Source organism: Oncorhynchus kisutch, linkage group LG26, assembly GCF_002021735.2.
Source record: "Oncorhynchus kisutch isolate 150728-3 linkage group LG26, Okis_V2, whole genome shotgun sequence".
Lineage (NCBI taxonomy): Eukaryota > Metazoa > Chordata > Actinopteri > Salmoniformes > Salmonidae > Oncorhynchus > Oncorhynchus kisutch.
Window position 1 is genome coordinate 3,132,945 of NC_034199.2, and position 22,226 is coordinate 3,155,170.

The 22,226-nt window shown below is 43.2% G+C and overlaps 1 protein-coding gene across 1 annotated transcript in view; it reads left to right on the forward strand.

Moving 5' to 3' along the window:
* itgbl1 (integrin, beta-like 1) overlaps positions 1 to 22,226 on the forward strand; it is a 125,240-nt gene that overhangs the window by 19,324 nt on the left and 83,690 nt on the right. Inside the window, exons 3-7 of the mRNA XM_020472573.2 lie at positions 1,853 to 1,999; positions 2,643 to 2,765; positions 6,435 to 6,575; positions 11,424 to 11,564; positions 13,660 to 13,806. Coding sequence (XP_020328162.1) covers positions 1,853 to 1,999; positions 2,643 to 2,765; positions 6,435 to 6,575; positions 11,424 to 11,564; positions 13,660 to 13,806 — 699 coding nt within the window. The remainder of the gene's footprint in view (positions 1 to 1,852; positions 2,000 to 2,642; positions 2,766 to 6,434; positions 6,576 to 11,423; positions 11,565 to 13,659; positions 13,807 to 22,226) is intronic.

Below are 22,226 nucleotides of genomic sequence, written 5' to 3' on the forward strand. Positions count from 1 at the left end.
TCAGGTGTGGCCAATACACCTGAGACACTTAATTAACAAATTTAATTTAATTTTCACTCCAACCCTAATTTAGACCACCTGATTTGAACTATTAGCTGGTTGATAAGCTGAATCAGGTTAGTTACACCTGAGGTTGGAGCGAAAACCTACAAGAGGGTAGCTCTCCAAGAACAGGGTTGGAGAGCCCTGAGATAAGAGGATATAGAGAGTTTGCTTGATGCTGAGAACGGAATGTATATGTTTATAAATAACATTCCTACAATGTTCTCTGAATGTTACTAAAGTTTTTACGGAAAGCTTTCTTAACGTTCTCTGAAAACAATTCGAGAAAATTACTTTAAATAGAACCACGAGAAAACCTGTAGGAAACGTTATGCTGAAGTACTGAAATTCCCACAGAATGTTGTTTCTTAACGTTCTCTGAACTATTTCAGAACATTCCCAAAGTCAAACCAGTTGGAGAATGTTGCAACTACAATACCACCAAAATTGACATGAAATGTAATTATGTTTGAACTTTTAGAAAAAATTCTGTTAACTTCAAGTAATGAAATACCAAGAAAATAAATAAAACATTTGGTCAAGTTCCTTAAATGTGCGTAGAATGTTCCAAAGTCAACTATCCTGCACCATTCCCAGAAAGTTGTACCAAGGTTGTATACAAAATAACCAAAGGACAACCGATTTCACCAAGCTCGCCAAACTCTTAAGAAGCATTTGGTTTTCAGAACGTTATGTGCTACCTGGGTATTTTCTTCCCTTTTCAAAGTCGTCATGTTTCATCCGCTGAAACAGGGAGAGAGAGAGAGAATGGGGAAAAGAGAGGTAAAGAGTGTGAGAGAGAAACGCAATGAGAGAGAGAGAGAGAGAGAGAGAGAGAGAGAGAGAGAGAGAGAGAGAGAGAGAGATAGAGAGAGAGAAAGAGAGAGAGAGAGAGAGAGATTGAAACTCAAGGAGAAGTGTACAATGTGGTAGGTGCAACAGAGATCAATGAGAGGGAGAAAGTATGTGTGAGAGAGACGACCTTAAGGCAGCAGAACCCTTTTTGATTAGGAAGAATTAAAATCCTTATTTTTGTCTATCAATCATGTCTGTAATGGTGTCAGAAGCAGTTAAGCCTATTATCCTGCTGGCCTTATTACAACAGTTACGCAATCTAATGTAGGTCTGCCTTTAGAGCAAGATGGCCTAGACCCTTTTCTATTCTACCTAAACCCTCTTCTCTCTCAACACTTTGTTTTAAGATGTGATATTTGAATAATATTACAATAAGAATAAATACTCTATAGTATAAATCCTAATCATCATGGCTTTACTTGTGTAATGTAAGGGGTGACAGGTAGCCTAGTGGTTAGGGCCAGTAACTGAAAGGTTGCTAGATCGAATCCCAGAGCTGGGGATTTTTGCAAGGTAAAGATCTGTCGTTCTGCCCCTGAACAAGGCAGTTAACTCACTGTTCCTTGGCCGTCATTGTAAATAAGAATTTGTCCTTAACTGACATCCCTAGTTAAATAAAGATGTAGGGATTGGATTGGAGGACTATTGCATCATCTGGTTAGACTGAAGAGCTTTAGCGTCTTAGCAGGACTGAGGGGATGCCAAGTGTCTCCCTTTCAGTTAACTGGCTAATGCAAGGCTGTGTGTGTGCAGGTGAGTGTCTGTGCACTTGTGTGCCTGTGTGCCTGTGTATTAGCAATACATTGTGTGTCTGCATGTGAGAACTTCAATGTGTACACTATGTACTGTGCCTTCAACATCAGCTGATATACTCCATTGTCTCTAAATGCTATAACTTAGGTCTTACACCTCTCACAACGTTTGATCTGACTCTGCCATCTCCCTTCCCCTGTAGGCCACGGTGTGTGTCACTGTGGGAAGTGTGAGTGTGATGAGGACTGGTTCGGGGAGGCCTGCCAGTACCAGGAAGACTGTAACCTGACCAACAAGAAGAGCAAGGAGCTGTGCAGAAACCCACAGGGAGTAGTGTGCTCCAACGCAGGTATACTGTACTATGCCGTCGCTCCTCAACCTCTTTCATATTGACACAGGTATCTCACCTCACTCTTTCTTGCTAACAAAGTTATGACACATGCTTGATTATCCCTGTGTTGTCTCTATTATTCTCTCTCTCTCTCTCTCTTATGTGAGCACAGGTACACAAGTAAAATTACACAGACACAGGAAAAGTAGCTGTGGCTTCGTCCCTAATTGCACCCTATTCGCTATATAGTGCACTACTTTTGAGCAGAGCCCTATGGGCGTGCTTGCGCATCATTACTTCAGACTCACCATACCCACCTGTGGATAACCCTAACGATCTTACCTCTGACCGTGTGTGTGTCTGTGTGTTTGTGAGTCCGTGTGTGGCCTGATTGCAAGACCAATCAGCATGTGTGAATGCAAATCCGTTCACAGCATGCTGTCACCCTGCCTTACGGACCTAAAGCAGATGCACACTCAAACACTGCACAGGCTTCGCAGCCTGAGCACCAACACACACGTGGAGACACACAACCCCTCGCAAAGCACATCTGCAAACCAGCTGTGTCCTCACCCCTTAATGTGCATCACATCAAGACAGACAGACAGATGAGACACACACACACCACAGACACACACACAGACGTTTGTGTCTCTGACAGGCTCCTGTCACTGCGGCAGCTGCATGTGTCACAACCCCGATGGCAAGAGTCTGGTAACAGGACGTTTCTGTGAGTGTGACGACAGCGAATGTCTGGACGAGGACAACGGAGAGGTGTGTGGAGGTACGCCCCTGAGCCTGTGTGTGGTGTGTGTGGAGGTAGCCACTAGAATATGTCCTCCACATCAAACAGACCATTGTTTCCACTGAGACAGACTGTGTTATCATCAAATTGTTTTCTCTGACCTCATTTTGAATATCATTTAAACAAATAGCTGTACTGTTATAGATGCAGGATTTGATGGAAACTGTCTCCAATATTGGCAGTGGTATGCTCTCTTACTCCCACCCTGGTCGTGTTACTCTAGCTGGGATTCAGTAAACTGCAGCTAGTGAACATTGCATGTTCAGAAGAAGCAGCATCTCCCCTATATAGAGGGAGTTGACACTAGATTAAGGAACTGGCAGTCCTGTGGCATCAACCGTTTAGTTCTGACAGCAAACCTGGCTGAAATGTAATCCAATGTACGCAACCAGTAGCAAGTGTCAAACTCCCTCTATTTGGAACATGCTGTGCCTGAGCAAATCAAACGCACTTATTTTTTCCAAAGATATGGGAATGCCATATTCCTTTCAGACAGGTTAGACATAGAGTGGGATACACAGGGATTGACACGGGGATAGACACTGGGATAGAGATGTGGATAGACACGGGGATAGACACAGGGATTGACACGGGGATAGAGATGGGGATAGACACGGGGATTGACACAGGGATTGACACGGGGATAGACACGGGATAGAGATGGGGATAGACACGGGGATAGACACAGGGATTGAAAAGGGGATAGACACGGGGATAGACACGGGGATAGACACGGGGATTGACACGGGGATTGAGACGGGGATAGAGATGGAGATAGACACGGGGATAGACACAGGGATTGAGATGGGGATAGACACTGGGATAGACACGGGGATTGACACGGGGATAAACACGGGGACAGAGACGGGGATAGACACGGGGACTGAGACAGGGATAGACACGGGGATAGACACGGGGATAGACACGGGGATAGACACAGGGATTGACACGGGGATTGAGACGGGGATATACACGGGGACAGACACGGGGATAGACACGGGGATTGAAATGGGGATAGAGACGGGGATAGACACGGGGATAGACACGGGGATAGACACGGGGATTGAAACGGGGATAGACACGGGGATAGACACGGGGATTGAGGCAGGGATAGACACGGGGATAGAGACAGGAATAGACACGGGGATTGACACGGGGATAGACACGGGGATTGAAATGTGGATTGAGGCGGGGATAGACACGGGGATAGAGACGGGGATAGACACGGGAATTGACACGGGGATAGACACGGGGATTGAAACGGGGATAGACATGGGGATAGACATGGGGATTGACACGGGGATAGACACGGGGATAGACACGGGGATAGACACGGGGATTGACACGGGGATTGAAACGGGGATAGAAACGGGGATAGAAATGGGGATTGACACGGGGATTGACACGGGGATAGAAACGGGGATAGACACGGGGATTGACACAGGGATTGACACGGGGATAGACACGGGGATAGACACAGGGATTGAGGCGTGGATAGACACAGGGATCGAAACAGGGATTGAAACAGGGATAGAAACAGGGATAGACATGGGGATAGACATGGGGATAGACACGGGGATAGACACAGGGATAGAAACGGGGATAGAAACGGGGATAGACACAGGGATGGACACAGTGATTGAAACGGGGATAGACACGGGGATAGACACGGGGATTGAACAACAGCGGGGCGGCATACGTACAGTATGTTCAAGTAGCCGGGTAATTTACCACAAGACCACAGGCTTTGCACAATCAAATGGACTTCTGACAGTGCAATCTGTAAAGCTTCTGTGAATAGGAAAAACATTCCACAGTTTAATTTGAGAAAAGGTTAATAGGAAGTTAATTAAAGATTGACCTAATGTTTTCTGAATCACTTAGTGGTGTTATTATACTTATCCATAGGTTCCTGAAGGTTTGGGATCCCCTGGATGTGAACTTTAATTAACCATTCGCTAATTTAATTTGAAATAAAACACATTATGTTCTCTCCCCATCAGTCCATAGTGAGAGAAAGGCACTACATTTTTTCAGGAGATTCAAAGCACAGAGATTGACAGTGCCAGCGTCCCAAACGGCACCCTATTCATTATTTATTTATGTATATATAGGTGATATGGTGCCATTTGGGACACAGACGGTGTCTGTAATAACTGTAATTAAAGGTGAACCTAATTACCAGGATATACAGTGCCTTCAGAAAGTACTTTACTTTTTTCACATTTTGTTGTTTTAGTCCGAATTTAAAATGAATTCAATTTACATTTTTGTTACTGGCCTACACACAATACCCCATAATGTCAAAACGGAATTCAGTTTCTCAAAAAATTTCAAAAGTTAATTAAAAATGAAAAGCTGAAATGTCTTGAGTCAATTACTATTCAACCCCTTTCTTATGGCAAGCCTAAATAAGTTCAGGAATAAACATGTGCGTAACAAGTCACATAGTAAGTTGCATGGACTCACTGTGTGCAATAATAGTGATTTTTGAATGACTACGTCATCTCGGTACCCCACACATACAATTATCTCTAAGGTCTCTCAGTCAAGCAGTGAATTTAAAACACAGATTCAACCACAAAGACCAGGGAGGTTTTCCAATGCCTCGCAAAGAAGATCACCTATTGGTAGATGGGTAAAGAAAAAGAAGACACGGAATATCCCTTTGATCATGGTGAAGTTATTAATTACACTTTGGATGGTGTATCAATTCACCCATTCATTTGATAATGATAAACAAAGATACAGGCGTCCTTCCTAACTCAGCTGCCGGAGAGGAAGGAAACCGCTCAGGAATTTCACCATGAGGCCAGTGGTGACTTTAAAATAGTTACAGAGTTTAATGGCTGTGATAGGAGAAAACTGAGGATGGATAAACAACACTGTAGTTACTCCACAATACTAACCTAAATGACAGAGTGAAAAGACGCATCCTGTTTGCAATGTTAGGGGCAAATGACTGAGTACCACTCTTCATATTTTCAAGAATAGTGGTGGCTGCATCATGTTATGGGTACATAGCCGTGGGAAGATGTTTGGGGGCGGGGTGCTGAGAATGTTTTTTTTGCCTGCACTAAAGAGAGCTATATCGGTCCGCTAATACCGGGACTGTTAAAAGCCCAGTGCGCTGACAGAGCGTTAAGCATTTTGAAAACAATAACGGGCAAATGTTGCACAATCCAGGTGTGGAAATCTCTTAGAGTTACCCAGAAAGACTCACAGCTGTAATCACTGCCAAAGGTGCTTTTAAAAAGTAGACACAGGGGTGGGAATACTTATGTAAGTGGGATAGAATATATCTGTATTTCATTTTCAATAAATTTGCAAACATCAAAACACGTTTTCGCTTTGTGTAGATGGGTGAGGAAAAAAATGTATTTAACCCATTTTGAATTCATGAATGCTTTCTGAAGGCACTGTAAAAGGGGACTACTTTCCTTAATTTTTGTGGCTATAAAAGTACCTTCTGTAATTATCCTCTGCGATAAACCTACATTGACAGAAATATTCCAAAAGGCAGAAAATGTTTACCCAAAGTGACACCCAACGATTCAACAATGATAATAGGTTTCTTGTTGTATGCTATGTAAAGATGAAGGCGTTTGTTCATCTCCGTGTGACTGTTGCATTCTGTTCTGCTTCCAGGCCACGGTCAGTGTTACTGTGGCAACTGTTACTGCGCGGCCGGTTGGCATGGAGACAAATGTGAATTACAGTGTGACATCAGCCCGTGGGAGAGCAAGCGGAGATGTACGTCTCCGGATGGCAAGATCTGCAGCAACAGAGGTCGGTCCCACTGAGTCTCTGAGAGAGAGAGAGAGAGAGAGAGAGAGAGAGTGAGTGAGTGAGTGAGGTGTAGAAAAGGAGAGAGGTGTAGAAAAGGAGACAGGTAGTGAGGTAGAAATGGAGAGAGGTAGAGAGGTAGAAAATTAGATAGGTAGAGAGGTAGAAAAGGAAAGAGGTAGAGAGGTAGAAAAGGAGAGATGTAGAGAGGTAAAAAAGGAGAGAGGTAGAGAGGTAGAAAAGGAGAGGGGTAGAGAGGTAGAAAAGGAGAGAGGTAGAGAGGTAGAAAATGAGAGAGGTAGAAAAGGAGAGGGGTAGAGAGGTAGAAAAGGAGAGGGGTAGAGAGGTAGAAAAGGAGAGAGGTAGAGAGGTAGAAAAGGAGAGAGGTAGAAAAGGAGAGGTAGAGAGGTAGAAAAGGAGAGAGGTAGAGAGGTAGAAAAGGAGAGAGGTAGAGAGGTAGAAAAGGAGAGATGTAGAGAGGTAGAAAAGGAGAGAGGTAGAAAAGGAGAGAGAGAGGTAGAAAAGGAGAGAGAGAGGAAGAAAAGGAGAGAGAGAGGTAGAAAAGGAGAGAGAGAGAGAGAGGGGGGGGGGAGGTCAGAAAAGAAGAGAGGTAGAAAAGGAGAGAGAGGTAGAAAGGGAGAGAGGTAGAGAGGTAGAAAAGGAGAGAGGTAGAGAGGTAGAAAAGGAGAGAGGTAGATAGGTAGAAAAGGAGAGAGGTAGATAGGTAGAAAAGGAGAGAGATAGAGAGGTAGAAAAGGAGAGAGGTAGAGAGGTAGAAAATGAGATAGGTAGAAAAGGAGAGAGGTAGAAAAGGAGAGAGGTGGAAAAGGAGAGGTAGAAAAGGAGAGAGAGAGGAAGAAAAGGAGAGAGAGAGGAAGAAAAGAAGAGAGGTAGAAAAGGAGAGAGAGGTAGAAAGGGAGAGAGGTAGAGAGGTAGAAAAGGAGAGGTAGAAAAGGAGAGAGGTAGAAAAGGAGAGAGAGGTAGAAAGGGAGAGAGGTAGAGAGGTAGAAAAGGAGAGGTAGAAAAGGAGAGAGGTAGAAAAGGAGAGATGTAGAGAGGTAGAAAAGGAGAGAGGTAGAGAGGTAGAAAAGGAGAGAGGTAGATAGGTAGAAAAGGAGAGAGATAGAGAGGTAGAAAAGGAGAGAGGTAGAGAGGTAGAAAAGGAGAGAGATAGAGAGGTAGAAAAGGAGAGAGGTAGAGAGGTAGAAAAGGAGAGAGGTAGAGAGGTAGAAAATGAGATAGGTAGAAAAGGAGAGAGGTAGAAAAGGAGAGAGGTAGAAAAGGAGAGAGGGTGGAAAAGGAGAGGTAGAAAAGGAGAGAGAGAGAGAGGAAGAAAAGGAGAGAGAGGGAGAGCGAGAGAGGTAGAAAAGGAGAGAGAGAGAGGTAGAAAAGGAGAGAGAGAGAGAGAGAGGGGTAGAAAAGGAGAGAGAGAGAGGTAGAAAAGGAGAGAGATGGAGAGAGAGGTAGAAAAGGAGAGAGAGATAGAGAGGTAGAAAAGGAGAGAGAGAGAGGTAGAAAAGGAGAGAGGGAGAGAGAGGTAGAAAAGGAGAGAGGGAGAGAGAGGTAGAAAAGGAGAGGTAGAAAAGGAGAGAGGTAGAAAAAGAGAGAGAGAGAGGTAGAAAAGGAGAGGTAGAAAAGGATAGGTAGAAAAGGAGAGAGAGAGAGAGAGAGAGGTAGAAAAGGAGAGAGAGGGGTAGAAAAGGAGAGAGAGAGAGAGAGAGAGAGAGAAAGGTAGAAAAGGAGAGAGAGAGAGGTAGAAAAGGAGAGAGAGAAATATATTTTTAAATCCTTCATTTTGTATATTCCACTGAAATTCTCATCTGAGCATGGACAGGCATGAGAAAAAGTCCACTGCAGAAATTGTCCCCGTGAACTTTTCAGCAAAAAATTAAGTGTAAGTGGTACATGGACTGAACTCGACCACAGAGCTGAATTTCTCAATTGTGGTCAAGTGGACTTCTGACACAGAGTGAATACAACCTTTGAGTGAGTGAGTGAGTGAGTGAGTGAGTGAGTGAGTGAGTGAGTGAGTGAGTGAGTGAGTGAGTGAGTGAGTGAGTGAGTGAGTGAGTGAGTGAGTGAGTGAGTGAGTGAGTGAGTGAGTGAGTGAGAGAGAGAGAGAGAGAGAGAGAGAGAGAGAGAGAGAGAGAGAGAGAGAGAGAGAGAGAGAGAGAGAGAGAGAGAGAGAGAGAGAGAGAGAGAGAGAGAGAGAGAGAGAGAGAGAGAGAGAGAGAGAGAGAGAGAGAGACTCAAAGAGAAGTGTACATTGTGGTAGGTACAACCGATAGAGCAATGCAGAAATAAAACCTACAGTTGGGTTACCCTATTAGAAACCTACAGTTGGGTTACCCTACTAGAAACCTACAGTTGGGTTACCCTACTAGAAACCTACAGTTGGGTTACCCTACTAGAAACCTACAGTTGGGTTACCCTACTAGAAACCTACAGTTGGGTTACCCTACTAGAAACCTACAGTTGGGTTACCCTACTAGAAACCTACAGTTGGGTTACCCTACTAGAAACCTACAGTTGGGTTTCCCTACTAGAAACCTACAGTTGGGTTACCCTACTAGAAACCTACAGTTGTGTTACCCTACTAGAAACCTACAGTTGGGTTTCCCTACTAGAAACCTACAGTTGGGTTTCCCTACTAGAAACCTACAGTTGGGTTTCCCTACTAGAAACCTACAGTTGGGTTTCCCTACTAGAAACCTACAGTTGGGTTACCCTACTAGAAACCTACAGTTGTGTTACCCTACTAGAAACCTACAGTTGTGTTACCCTACTAGAAACCTACAGTTGGGTTTCCCTACTAGAAACCTACAGTTTCCCTCAGTCCAAAATCAGGCGTTGTGTTTGGTTTACAGTGCCTGTGGTGCCTGACTAATCAGTGAGATTGTGTTCAACTGGAGGAAGAAGAGCTGCAGGTGTCGCAGACTGCAGTAATCACTCTGTGAAAGGAAATAGACACACCCAGTGTGTGTGTACGTGACTCTCCACGTACCATTTAATTTACTTCAGCATAAAACCTCATTCTAAACTGACATAGAAACAAGCCATTAGTAATAGGAACATTTGATTTTGAACATTCTTTGGAAACAATGTAAAAAGCGGCAAACACTTAAAATCTTTGCTGGAGAACTATGTACTGTATAAGCCTATAATAATATGTATATTTTTTTAATGAACGTCCTCAATTCTTCTGGGTATGGACTGCAAGGTGTCGAAAGCGTGCCACAGGGATGCTGGCCCATGTTGACTCCAATGCTTTTCAGAGTTGTGTAAAGTTGGCTGGATGTCTTTAGTGTGGTGGACTATTCTTGATACACACAGGAAACTGTTGAGTGTAAAAAAAAAACAGCAGCGTTGCAGTTCTTGACACACTCAACCAGTGCACCTGGCACCTACTACCATACCACGTTAAAATGCCCTTTTTGCCCTTTTTTTTGTCTTGCCCATTCACCCTCTGAATGGGACACATACATAACCCATGTCTCAATTGTCCCAAGCCTTAACAATCCTTCTTTAACCTGTCTCCTACCATTCATCTACACTGATTGAAGTGTATTTAACAAGTGACATCAATAAGGGATCACAGATTTCACCTGGATTCACCTGGTCAGTCTGTCATGGAAAGAGCAGGTGTTCTTAATGTTTGGTAGACTCGGTGTCTATCTCAGAGATATACAGGTCCAGGTGTAAAAGTCAGGACGCGTGGTTTGTATTCATGTTTTTAGAACAGAGATATTGTTAGTGGCATGAAACAGCATGGCTCTATAGCCAGGGATGCCTGAGCTCCAGGGTTCCCAGTAGGGGTAGGAGATCCAGGGCCAGAGGCCAAGTCTGCCATGTGTCTGCCCTAGTCAAGAGGCCTGCCAACTGACCTGGCTCCCCCAGGGCTCCCCTGTCCTGCCCTGTCCTGTTGCGCCTGATAAGAGAAAATGGGATTTCCACTGGCAACTGCTCAACCGGCACCCTGGCTTAGACTCATCAGAGGGAAAAGAATGAGAGAGAGAGTTGGAGGTACGTGAGCTAGGAAATTAGAGGAGAGAGAGTGGGAAGGAGGATAGAGAAAAGGCATGGGAGCCACGGTTGTTCCACTATCACAGATTACCTCCAGACCTGACCATGCTTGACGATACATCTGCCTATACTATACTTAATCTTATTCTCCTCCCCCTGCCTGAAATCCTGCTTTCTGACTTTCTGATCATTGTCGTGCCCCTACCTTGGCTCCTGCTTTTGCTCCTGCCATTGCCCAGTGCCCCACCCCTAGGCTCCTGCCATTGCCCAGTGCCCCACCCCTAGGCTCCTGCCATTGCCCAGTGCTCCACCCCTAGGCTCCTGCCATTGGCTTTTGCTATGCCCACTAAGGCTACTGCCATACTCCTGCCCAAACCCAGTCCCTCCAATCTTATAGCAGTGGTCTTTTCTTGTCAACAGTCTGCACTCTGGGGTCACTACCAAGGATTTGAGACTCAGGGGGAATCAGTCTGCCTTCCCTCACAGCCAGACTTTGATTGTGTTACTGTCACTAACTGAAAATGTCTCAGCAAACCTCCTAATCCTTAAACTCAAGAGGCATAGGCAGGAAGGCTCTTGTGTGTTCAATAAGGTTTCCTTGCCTAAAATATTCCATACAACAGAATAATGTTTGTAACCTCTCTGACTTTCTTTGAGCTCCCATAGGTCCTCTGTTGTTTGATCTCTATGGTGCATAAACATTCACTTAGTTAGAAAAGGATTAGACTGGATTTTCTTTGGGAATGTGTTGAAAGCAGAATCAACTCCAAATTTGGAAAATATTGTGTGTGTGTTTGTGTGTGTGTGCATTATTTTCTGTGTGCATAGGTACCTGCATATGTGGGGAGTGTACATGCTATGATGTGGATCCATCAGGGGACTGGGGTGACATTCACGGGGACACCTGCGAGTGTGATGAGAGGAGCTGTCACGCAACCTACGACAGATACTCTGACGACTTCTGTTCAGGTGAGACAGGATGGCAACCAGCTGCGTTCGCTTCGGTCTGAAACACTCAAATGTAATGCATTCTATATGTCACTTTTATACAATGTTAATGCAATGTTAACATGTACTGACATAGGACAACTGTAAGGGCAAGCTAATCTCGGTTACCTATCTTGTGAAAGTTTTTAATTTCCTGTTTTACTTCTGTGGGGAATGCCATTAGGTGTCTTTTATACAGGTAACAAGTTCAAACAGGTGCAGTTAATATAGGTAATGAGTGGAGAACAGAAGGGCTTCTTAATGAAAACCTAACAGGTCTGTGAGAGCCGGAATTCTTAGTGGTTGGTAGGTGATCAAATACTTATGTCATGCAATACAGTGCAAATTAATTACTTAAAAATCATACAATGTGATTTTCTGGATTTTTGTTTTAGATTCCGTCTATCACAGTTGAAGTGTACCTATGATAAAAATTACAGACATGCTTTGTAAGTAGGAAATCCTGCCAAATCGGCAGTGTATCAAATACTTGTTCTCCCCACTGTATATATCACAGAAGAGTGTAATTGTTTTTAGGCCAGCTGTTTCTAGTCAAGACGTTTGTGTTTTTAATGTACAATGTTTTTGTTGTGCTGTATGTGTGTTTATAGTTTTGTTTAATGTTGTGTAAATTGTTTTGTCTGAAATGTTGTTCCCTCTGCTGCTATTGGACCAGGTCTCTCTTGGAAAAGAAGTTATCTCAATGAGAAAAACCTGTATAAATAAAGATCCAATCAAATCAAAATCACTGGGGCTAAGCTGCCTGCCATCCAGGACCTCTATACCAGGCGGTGTGTCAGAGGAAGGCCCTAAAAATAGTCAAGAAATCCAGCCACCCTAGTCTTAGACTGTTCTCTCTGCTACCGGAGCACCAAGTCTAGGTCCAAGAGGCTTTTAAACAGCGTCTACCCCCAAGCCATAAGACTCCTGAACATTTAATCAAATGGCCACCCAAACTATGGCCCCCCTACTACGCTGATGCTACTCTCTGTTATTATCTATGCATAGTCACTTTAATAACTCTACCTACACGTACATGAAACCTCAATTACTTCGACACTGGTGCCCCGCACATTGACTCTGTACCGGTACCCCCTGTATATAGCCCCGCTATTGTTATTTACTGCTGCTCATTAATTATTTGTTATTCTTATCTCTTACTTTTTAAAGGTATTTTCTTAAAATTGCACTGTTGGTTAAGAACTTGTAACTAAGCGTTTCACTGTAAGGCGAAATTTGATTTGATTGAATTTGAAAAAACAAGGGAGAAGAGAATTGCAAACAATAGCAACGTTTAGTATGTAAGGTTATTGAAAGGTGATTATGAACAAAATGTAACATCAACTAACAACATGGACACAAACCAGACCATTATATCACACAGTCTTTGTCAAAGTAACCCAAAGATCTTTGTGAGGGTTCCATGAACTTCAGAAAGCGGATACATTCTGTTCTTGATTAAAGTCCAGCTGATTCAGCTTTAGAAATTGGGCGTTGGGTGGAATAATACAGTTTGAGAAAAAACAACAGTCCACCCACTTCTATTTTTCAGGATTACCCTGAGATCACAGACACAGGGCCAACACCAAAAACACTATTCCATCTGGTTCTAATACAACAGTAAAACTGTATAGCCATAAAACGTTATGCTGTTTCATATGTAACTTTCCAACTATATTTTTGGTAAGGAGGTTTCAGTAATTTATTGGGCAAATGTAATGGATGCTCTCACTGTGCCTTCTATTGGTGATGATAAAGTATATTCCTTTGATTTGTTTCAAAAACATATATTTGCATTAGAACAGCTTTTTATGTTTATGGTGTTTTGTTTGTCAAAACACAGTAAACCTTTCCCTAAATTCTACTAAAATAAAATGAGGGAGAATTCTACTAAATTCTCCCTCATCCTTTCCAGTCCCTTTTCCTCCATCCCTGTCCCACTCACTCCCCTCTTTCTCTTCCCCCAACCCCAAATCACCCCATCTACTCACATTCTTTCTTCTACCTCATCTTTCCACTATTTTCCCTTTCTCCTCCCCAACCCCTTCATCTTTACACTCTCCCTCCTCGTCCCCAGGACATGGCCAGTGTAACTGTGGAAGGTGTGACTGTAAGGAAGGCTGGATGGGGAAGAAATGTGAGCACCCTCTGTCCTGCTCCTTGTCTCTGGAGAGCAGCCTGAAAAAGTGCAAGGGAACGTCTAACATGCCCTGCTTCGGACGAGGTACAGAAAACTACATTACAGCACAGTACAGTATACTTCCAATCATTTCTCGTCACCACGGTTTCAATGTGTTTTTTAAGAAATTGTGTTTGTAGTTTCAAATGTTAGTGCACAATACTCGAACTAACTGAGCAAACCAGTCCAACTATACACCGGTCCGAATGGGATCCCTTTGCGCCTAGTGTTGGGATCTTAGCAGAACTGAGGGGATGCCAAGTGTCTCCCTTTCAGTTTACTGACTAATGCAAGGCTGTGTGTGTGTGTGTGTGTGTGTGTGTGTGTGTGTGTGTGTGTGTGTGTGTGTGTGTGTGTGTGTGTGTGTGTGTGTGTGTGTGTGTGTGTGTGTGTGTGTGTGTGTGTGTGTGTGTGTGTGTGTGTGTGTGTGTGTGTGTGTGTGTGTGTTTGTCAGTGGAGGCACCTCACACTTAATATATTCACGTCACCAAATAATTTATTAAAACAAACTGTTTTACAATGAAGGTCTATCGTAGCCTCAGCAGCACACTGTAGGGCAGCACCATGGTGTAGCAGGAGGACAGCTAGCTTCTCTCCTCCTCTGGGTACATTTTCTTCAATACGAAACCGAGGAGGCTCATGTTTCTCACCCCCTTCCATAGGTTTACACAGTACTTATGACAGCTTCCAGAAGACATCCTCCAACCTATTAGAGCTCTTGCAGCATGAACTGAAATGTTGTCCACCCAATCAAAAGGATCTGAGAATGAATCTAGTACTGAAAGCATAAGCTACAGCTAAATAGCACTGCAGTGCATAAAATGTGATGAGTAGTTGACTCAAAGAGAAAGGCAATAGTTGAACCGTTTTGTACAAATTAACATCTTCCAAAATTAAGGAGAAGCAAGAAAGCGAGAAAGAGAGAGCTAGCTATATTTGGTTGTATTTTTTTTTACTTTAATTTTCACTTAGATAGCAAAAGAAGATAGCTAGTGCAATGCAGTATTGAATGTGTCTGTCACCTTGATTACTCAAAATTCTCTCGACCTGTACACCTACTTTGTAAACTTTCATTCATAGGCTAGGATATAGCAACCTCATGATGGATACAAGGAACATTTGAGTATCATGTAGCAGCCTAAACCGACCAATGTTACATTGAGCTGGGTGAATGGAATATGAATGACAGTCATCCAATATAATGTAATAGAAATAATGCCATGCTCATAAAAAAAAAATATAATTCTCCCTCATCTTAAACAGCACCCACTGCCCTTGGTGTGTGTGTGTGTGCGTGTGTGCGTGTGTGTCTAATGAGCATGGCTGGCCAGCTACATTGTGAGTCAGGGTAGGGGCTGCTCTCAACAGCAATGGCCTGGGTCGATGTGTCTAGATTTATTACATTATATGCCTCATTAACTGTCCCTTTGGACTGAGGAAGCATGTTTTCCTGGGACCTCCTCATCCTCTGTGTGATTCTTATACCTGACTCTCACTGAAATAATAAAGGAAACCAATGTCCAATATTGCTGAAGGCAGTGGGTTTTAAAGGGACTAATACGATGCGCTTCGATACCAAACAGATCTAATGAGATCCAAACATTGGTGGGGATGTTGTATTTGAATCATGGTGATTGTTTGTGTGTTGCAAATGCCTTGTACAGTAGCCTACACTGTAATGGAAAACTGTCAATTATGTGGTCATTTTTTGTATTATCAACGGTAAAATGCTCTGAAACATTTTACATTTTATTAACAGATTAACATATTTTGAGGTGTGACGCTATATTTCTTGCACCCATTATTGAGAATGCTGTACCAATTGAACTCCTATATGGTTATAGTGCCCCATTAATTTAAAATGTATAGGGGACAGATTAGGGTGGCAGGAAGTATTAAACCTTAACCTTTCGGTCTGTTTTGCACTGTAGCTGCTGCCACCTTGGGAGAATTTCACTGGGCGAAAAGGGTCAATATTAAGTGAAATATTGAACTATATATTTCCAGATATCTGACATTTTATTAAATGTAGGGTGCAGGCATGCTCCAGATATGCATGTCCTTCATTTCAGATACGGAGCTAGGATATTCGCCGTAATGGGACAGTTTCCACATGCATCCAATCTGGACCTCAGAAATCTCCCTGCTATCGTATGAGTCCAGGGTGAGATACTATCAAAACACGCACCTGATGCATATGCACCCAGTTACATATTTGTAGAATATTCCATATTCCACCGTAGTCAGCACGGAGGGAGGGGAGGCCACAGTCGCATCCTGGAAGTGGTATGATAATCATCTCCTCATCCAAGGTGCAGCTGTGGGCTCCTCTCCCTCCCAGAAGGGTCCAGATGTGGAGTGCCAGGGAGGCACGCCTTATGACCATTTTACTCTATAAACCATCTACTAAACATAACTGACCATCAATAATGATAATTTATTAAATTTCTGTAGTGCTTTTACATAACGATCTCAAAGAGCATTAAAAGCAAATAACAAACAAGCAATACAACATAATGAGTAGCCTAGCTATAGTTGGCCAGGTCAGCCAATAAAGACCAAGTCTTTGCCTCCTCCAAAGATGGAGAGGAACAGTTCATGGCTTGATCAGAGGAAGGTGGTCAGGAAGATGATTGATGAAGATGGGAGTCTGGTGACGATTTCCACCTTCACAATGTTTGGCACCCTCTTGGGTGATGCCTCTGCAGCTCTGGGCACCAGAAAGCTTACCACACATAGTTCAGAGTAGTAACCAGTCATCCTCATTACGAGTCGTCTGCCTCAGCACTGCATTTCTTTAATGCATCTCCCATTCCTTTCCAGCTTCAGGAGACTCTTTAATTGATACATGCATATTTCTATGGGAACTCAAGTTTACTTGATACTTACCAAATACGTCATTCCAAATACTAGCTACTTAACTGACGTTAACCCAAAACAACAACACTCTAGTAGTGAAAGGTCACTGGATGGGGCTACAGACGATCCTTTACGGTTCATATGTGAAGCCGTAACTGATGGTGCGTTCAACACAACAGGGAACGTGCTCCGACTGGAAATAATAATTCTGAACGGTTGTCCAACTCGGAATTACGTCAGGAACTCGGGCATCATCCTAGAGCTCCAACTTCTCTGACCTTAAGATCCCCGACGTCACGATTTCTCCTTTTTGTCTGAGCTCGTTCCTTGTTATCTTGAAAGCACCAAAAGTAATGTGTTTAGACCGTGTGCATACTTTTTACTAAACAGCACGTGCTAAATAGTACATCGTACGATTAGTACACAGTATGAACTTTAAATAAGTAATAGGAAAGCCAGGTTTTGGACACAGCCAGTAGATCAGATAGTAGGCTCAATTACATAACTTCCCTATATATTCCTCAGTATTTCACTCCTTTAATTGGCAATGTTGTATGTGTGTGCGTGTGTGTGTGTGTGTGTGTGTGTGTGTGTGTGTGTGTGTGTGTGTGTGTGTGTGTGTGTGTGTGTGTGTGTGTGTGTGTGTGTGTGTGTGTGTGTGTGTGTGCATACATTTGCAGGCATATGCATGTGTAATTTTTCATTTGGTAAAAGGATAGATGCTGCACACAACCCATTCCTGTCTTAGTCCTGTGGTTGGGAGAAGCGGATTGGTTATACTGTATAACAAATTATTTGTAGACCAGTGTGTGAAGGCCTGGAGAACGAGAGAAAGAGAATGATGGGAACGAAAGGGAGGTATGGAGACATGATCAATAAGATGGGAGAAGGGGAATGGTTGGAATAGAGAAACAGAGAGAAACAGAGGCAGAGAAAGAGAAAGAAAGGCTCAGGGAGACACGTATGAGTCCAGCTGGTACAATCCAGGACTTGAGTGGAAACAGCAGCGTCTGAGTTTCTTCCTGAATTGCAGAAGTCAAATGCTTGCAGATATTACATTATTTTTACTGTGGTATTTCCTCAAGGAAACACCTGCTTCGATCCTTTTTCTGCTGATTCCTTTATGCGCCCTCTGAAGTATGTAGTAGATGAACTGTAGGCATATCCTCTCTCAAATATTGAAACTGAACACCTTCAAACAAACGTTCATATTTCATACTTGAAAGAAAACCTAGTACAGCTTTGCAGAAGTGATTGGCAGACGTATGCTATATTTGAATCTGCAGTCATTTCAAATGTTGCATGACATTAAAGATGAGATGCTGGGCTGTTTAAGTGTTTCACGAGGACATGTTTGGCCTTGCATTCTAAAAAGGTCTGTGAGAACAATATTGTGCTAAGGAAAACAGCTACATGTATGAACTGAGAATGGAATGAATCATCTCTAAAAAGCATTAGAGGGAAGTGTCTACATGTGGGTCTATACTGCCTGATTAGTCCACTGATGCTTTCTAATTCCGTATGTTTCCTGTTAAACGGCAAGTCATGAATGCATCCTGATTAATAGTTTGCTGTAGTAATCACAGAGGGGGATGGATCCACCCACCAGCCTGGTGTGATGAAAGGAAAGTGGGATACCTAGTCAGCTGTACAACTCAATGCATTGATCAGTAATTTATGAACAAGTCATATGCATTACCATGGTAGCAAATTTGCAATCAATTGTACAATGTTCCAGAACACGGCACCGAGAACGCTCTAGAATCTCCTCTCCGTGTTCTGGATTATTTTCTAGAATAATATCTCTTGACAGTCTCACCTTCCTTTCAATGTTCTAGAATTACATCTTTCTCTTATTGTTCTAGAGCAGGGGTATTCAAATCTTAGCCTATCAGGTCCGGAGTACTGCTGGTTTTCTGTTCTAGCTGATAATTGATTGCACACGCCTGGTGTTCCAGGTCTAAATCAGTCCCTGCACTGTTAAAATGAAGTGCTTTGTAACACTAAAACTAGTGGTAACTGAGCCGCCATCACATTAATGGAGCCGAAAACGTATATTTTCTGGAGTATTTAAACACAGTGTTGTAAGGGTCCCGGGATGGGTTTATACTAAGCTAACCTATGGAATTGTTTGAAGATGGTCATACCAAGGATCATTTAGCTATTTTATTTTGAATTTTAGGACGTGTAAGTATGAAAAATAAATACTAATATTTGATGAAACACTGAATTTGGCCTTACTGCTATTAGCAGCCAGGTCACCCTTGATACAAGTCAGTATAGGGGCAACAGTGACCGCTGTTACCTTCAAGAAGGTATCGGTTTGCTAGGGCATTGTGGATGGAAATGGCGGATGGGTGTAAGCATCTTCCTTTGGTGACAAAGCTTGGATGTTCAAATCTAGCAATGGAAAGTTTTTCTTGTTTTAAGCCTATCCCAAACCTTAACCCTACCCTTAACCATTCGGAGTTCAAGCCTAACCTTAAAAATATGGAGTTAATGCCTAAACTTAACCTTAAACTCTTCGAAATTTGACGTTTGGAAGAACTTCGTCTAATTCTGACGTGAGCCTATGAGAGCTAGTTGGCTATTAGCCCGTAGAAACCCATTAAATAACACGTGGCAAAACAGATAGCCAAAAAATAAATCAAAAGGAAGTATGTTTTGAAGTGTTGGTTCTATATCTAAGAGATATAAGAAAGTACTTGTATTTATTTTTACACTACAAGGTGTTGAAAGCGTTCCACAGGGATGTTGGCCCATGTTGACTCCAATGCTTCCTACAGTTGCGTCAAGTTGGCTTTGAGTGGTGGACCATTTGTGATACACACAGGAAACTGTTGAGTGTTAAAAATCTAGCAGTTTTGCAGTTCTCGACACACTCAAACCGGTTCGCCTGGCACCTACTACCATACCCCATTCAAATACACATAGATATTTTGTCATGCTCATTCAACCTCTGAATGGCACAGACACACAATCCATGTCTCAATTGTCACCAAGGATGAACTATCCTTCTTTAACCTGTCTCCTCCCCTTCATCTACAATGATTGAAGTGGATTTAACAATTGATACCAATAATGGATCATAGATTTCACCTGGATTCACCTGGTCAGTCTATGTCATGCAAATAGGTGTTCCTGATGTTTTGCACACTCGGTGTACACTTTTATCAAATAAAATATTTTTCATCACATGCTTTGTAAACAACAGGTGTGGACTAACAGTGAAATGCTTACTTACGGGCCCTTCCCAGCAATGCAGAGAGAAATAAAAATAAATAATAAAAACATGTCAACAAAAAAGTTATAATAGATACACAATGAGTAACAACTTGGCTATATACAAGGGGTACCAGTACCGACTCGAAGTGCAGGGTTACGAGGAAATTGAGGTAGATATGTACATATAGCTAGGAATAAAGTGACAGATATTAAACACTAGCAGCAGTGTATGTGATGAGTCAAAAGAAAGTTAGTGCAAAAAGGGTCCGTGCAGATAGTTAAATAGTTAACAGTATAGCTACCTGGACTAACACTTTAGCAGTCTTATGGCTTGGGGGTAGAAGCTCTACGGGGTCCTGTTGGTTTCAGACTTGTTGCATCAGTACCGCTTGTGGTAGCAGAGAAAACAGTTTTAGGGCTTTCCAGTAACACCACCTGGTATAGAGGGGCAGGATGGCAGGGAACTCGGCCCCAGTGATGTACTGGGTCATCCGTACTACCCTCTGTAGTGCCTTGTGATCGGATGCCAACAAGTTGCCATACCAGGCAGTGATGCAGCCAGTCAAGATGCTCTCAATCTTTTCAGCCTCCTGAGGGGGAAGAGGCATCGTCTTACCCTCGTCATGACTGTGTTGGTGTGTTTGAACTATGATAGATCCTTAGTGAAGTGGACACAGAGGAACTTGAAGCTCTTGAACCGCTGATGATCCGCCCTCCATTTCCTGTAGTCCATGATTAGCTCCTTTGTCTTGCTGACGTTGAGGGAGAGATTGTTGTCTGGCACCTCACTGACAGGTTTGTGACCTTCTCCCTATGGGCTGTCTCATCGTTGTGAGTGCGGCCACAGTCGTGGGGGAACAAGGATTACAGGAGGGGACTTAGCATGCACCCCTGAGGGGTCTCTGTGTTGAGGGTCAATGTGGCGCATGTGCCTACCCTCACCACCTGCGGGTGACCCATCAGGAAGTCCAAGATCCAGTTGCAGAGGGAAGTGTTCAGTCCCAGGGTCCTTAGCTTTGTGATGTAATCAATGAACATCATTTTTTACTTTGTCCATTTGGCAAAATGTGGAGTGCAATATAGATTGTTTCATCTGTGGATCTGTTGGGGCAGTATGCAAATTGGAGTGGGTCCAGCGTGTCTGAAATGATGGTGTTGATGTGAGCCATGACCAGCCTTTCAAAGCATTTCATGGCTACAGATGTGAGTGCTACGGGGCAATAGTCATTCAGACAGGTTACATTGGCGCTCTTGGGCACAGGGACGATAGTTGCCTGCTTAAAACTTTTAGGTGTTACAAACTAGGTATTACAAACTGGACCAGAGAGAGGTTGAAAATGCCAGTGAAGACACTAGCCTGCTGGTCAGCGCATGCTCTGAGTACGCTTCCTGGTAATTAATCTGGCCCTGCAGCCTTGTGAATGTTAACCTGTTTAAAGGTCTTACTCACATCGGCCACGGAGAGCTAGATCACACAGTCATCCGGAACAGCTGGTGCTCTCATGCATGGTTCAGTGTTACTTGCCTCGAAGTGAGCATAAGGCATTTAGCTTGTCTGGAAGGCTCGCGTCACTGGGCAGCTTGCGGGTGGGTTTCCCTTTGTAATCCGCGATAGTTTGCAAGCCCTGCCACATCCGACGAGCATCAGAGCTGGTGTAGTAGGATTTATTCTTAGTTCTGTATTAGTGCTTTGCCTGTTCGTGGGTTCGTCGGAGGGTGTAGTGGGATTCCTATAAGCGTCCGGGTTTAATGTCCCTCTCCTTGAAAGTGGCAGCTCTAGCTCAGTGTGAATGTTACCTGCAAGCCATGGCTTCTGGTTGGGATATGTACGTCCGGTCACTGTGGGGATGATGTTGTCGATGCACTTATTAATGAAGCTGGTGAGAGTTACATCTTTCTATACAGGGGTCATAGTCTGTAGCCCAAACCCTTGCGATGCTACAGACGGTATCATGAGAAGACATATTTTCTTTATGTCTCCTGGTCTGACAAATACCGGTATAGCTCTGTCAACTTCCCCCGCAGATGAGAAGCCTTAAACCAATGGATTGTACTGGGGATTTGTTATTATTATGCTAATTCGATTTCTGCGGGGGCGCAGATATCAACTCTACTGAAACATTTATCCTAAGGTATTCTGAAACATAACATGGTGTGTTATAACACCACATAATCAAGAGTTGTGCAACACCTTGCCTGACTGAGAGCACTAACTATTATGGTGTTTTGAGTCCTGTGTAATGCAGAATTAGACCCTTCTCTTTTGGACAAAATAATGTAAATAGGGTCCTTCCTCGTATTGTATATTCCCTGCTCTTCAATGTTGTGTTAATTAAATCCTCATTGGTAATTCAAAATGGTTAAATATACAGTATTATGCT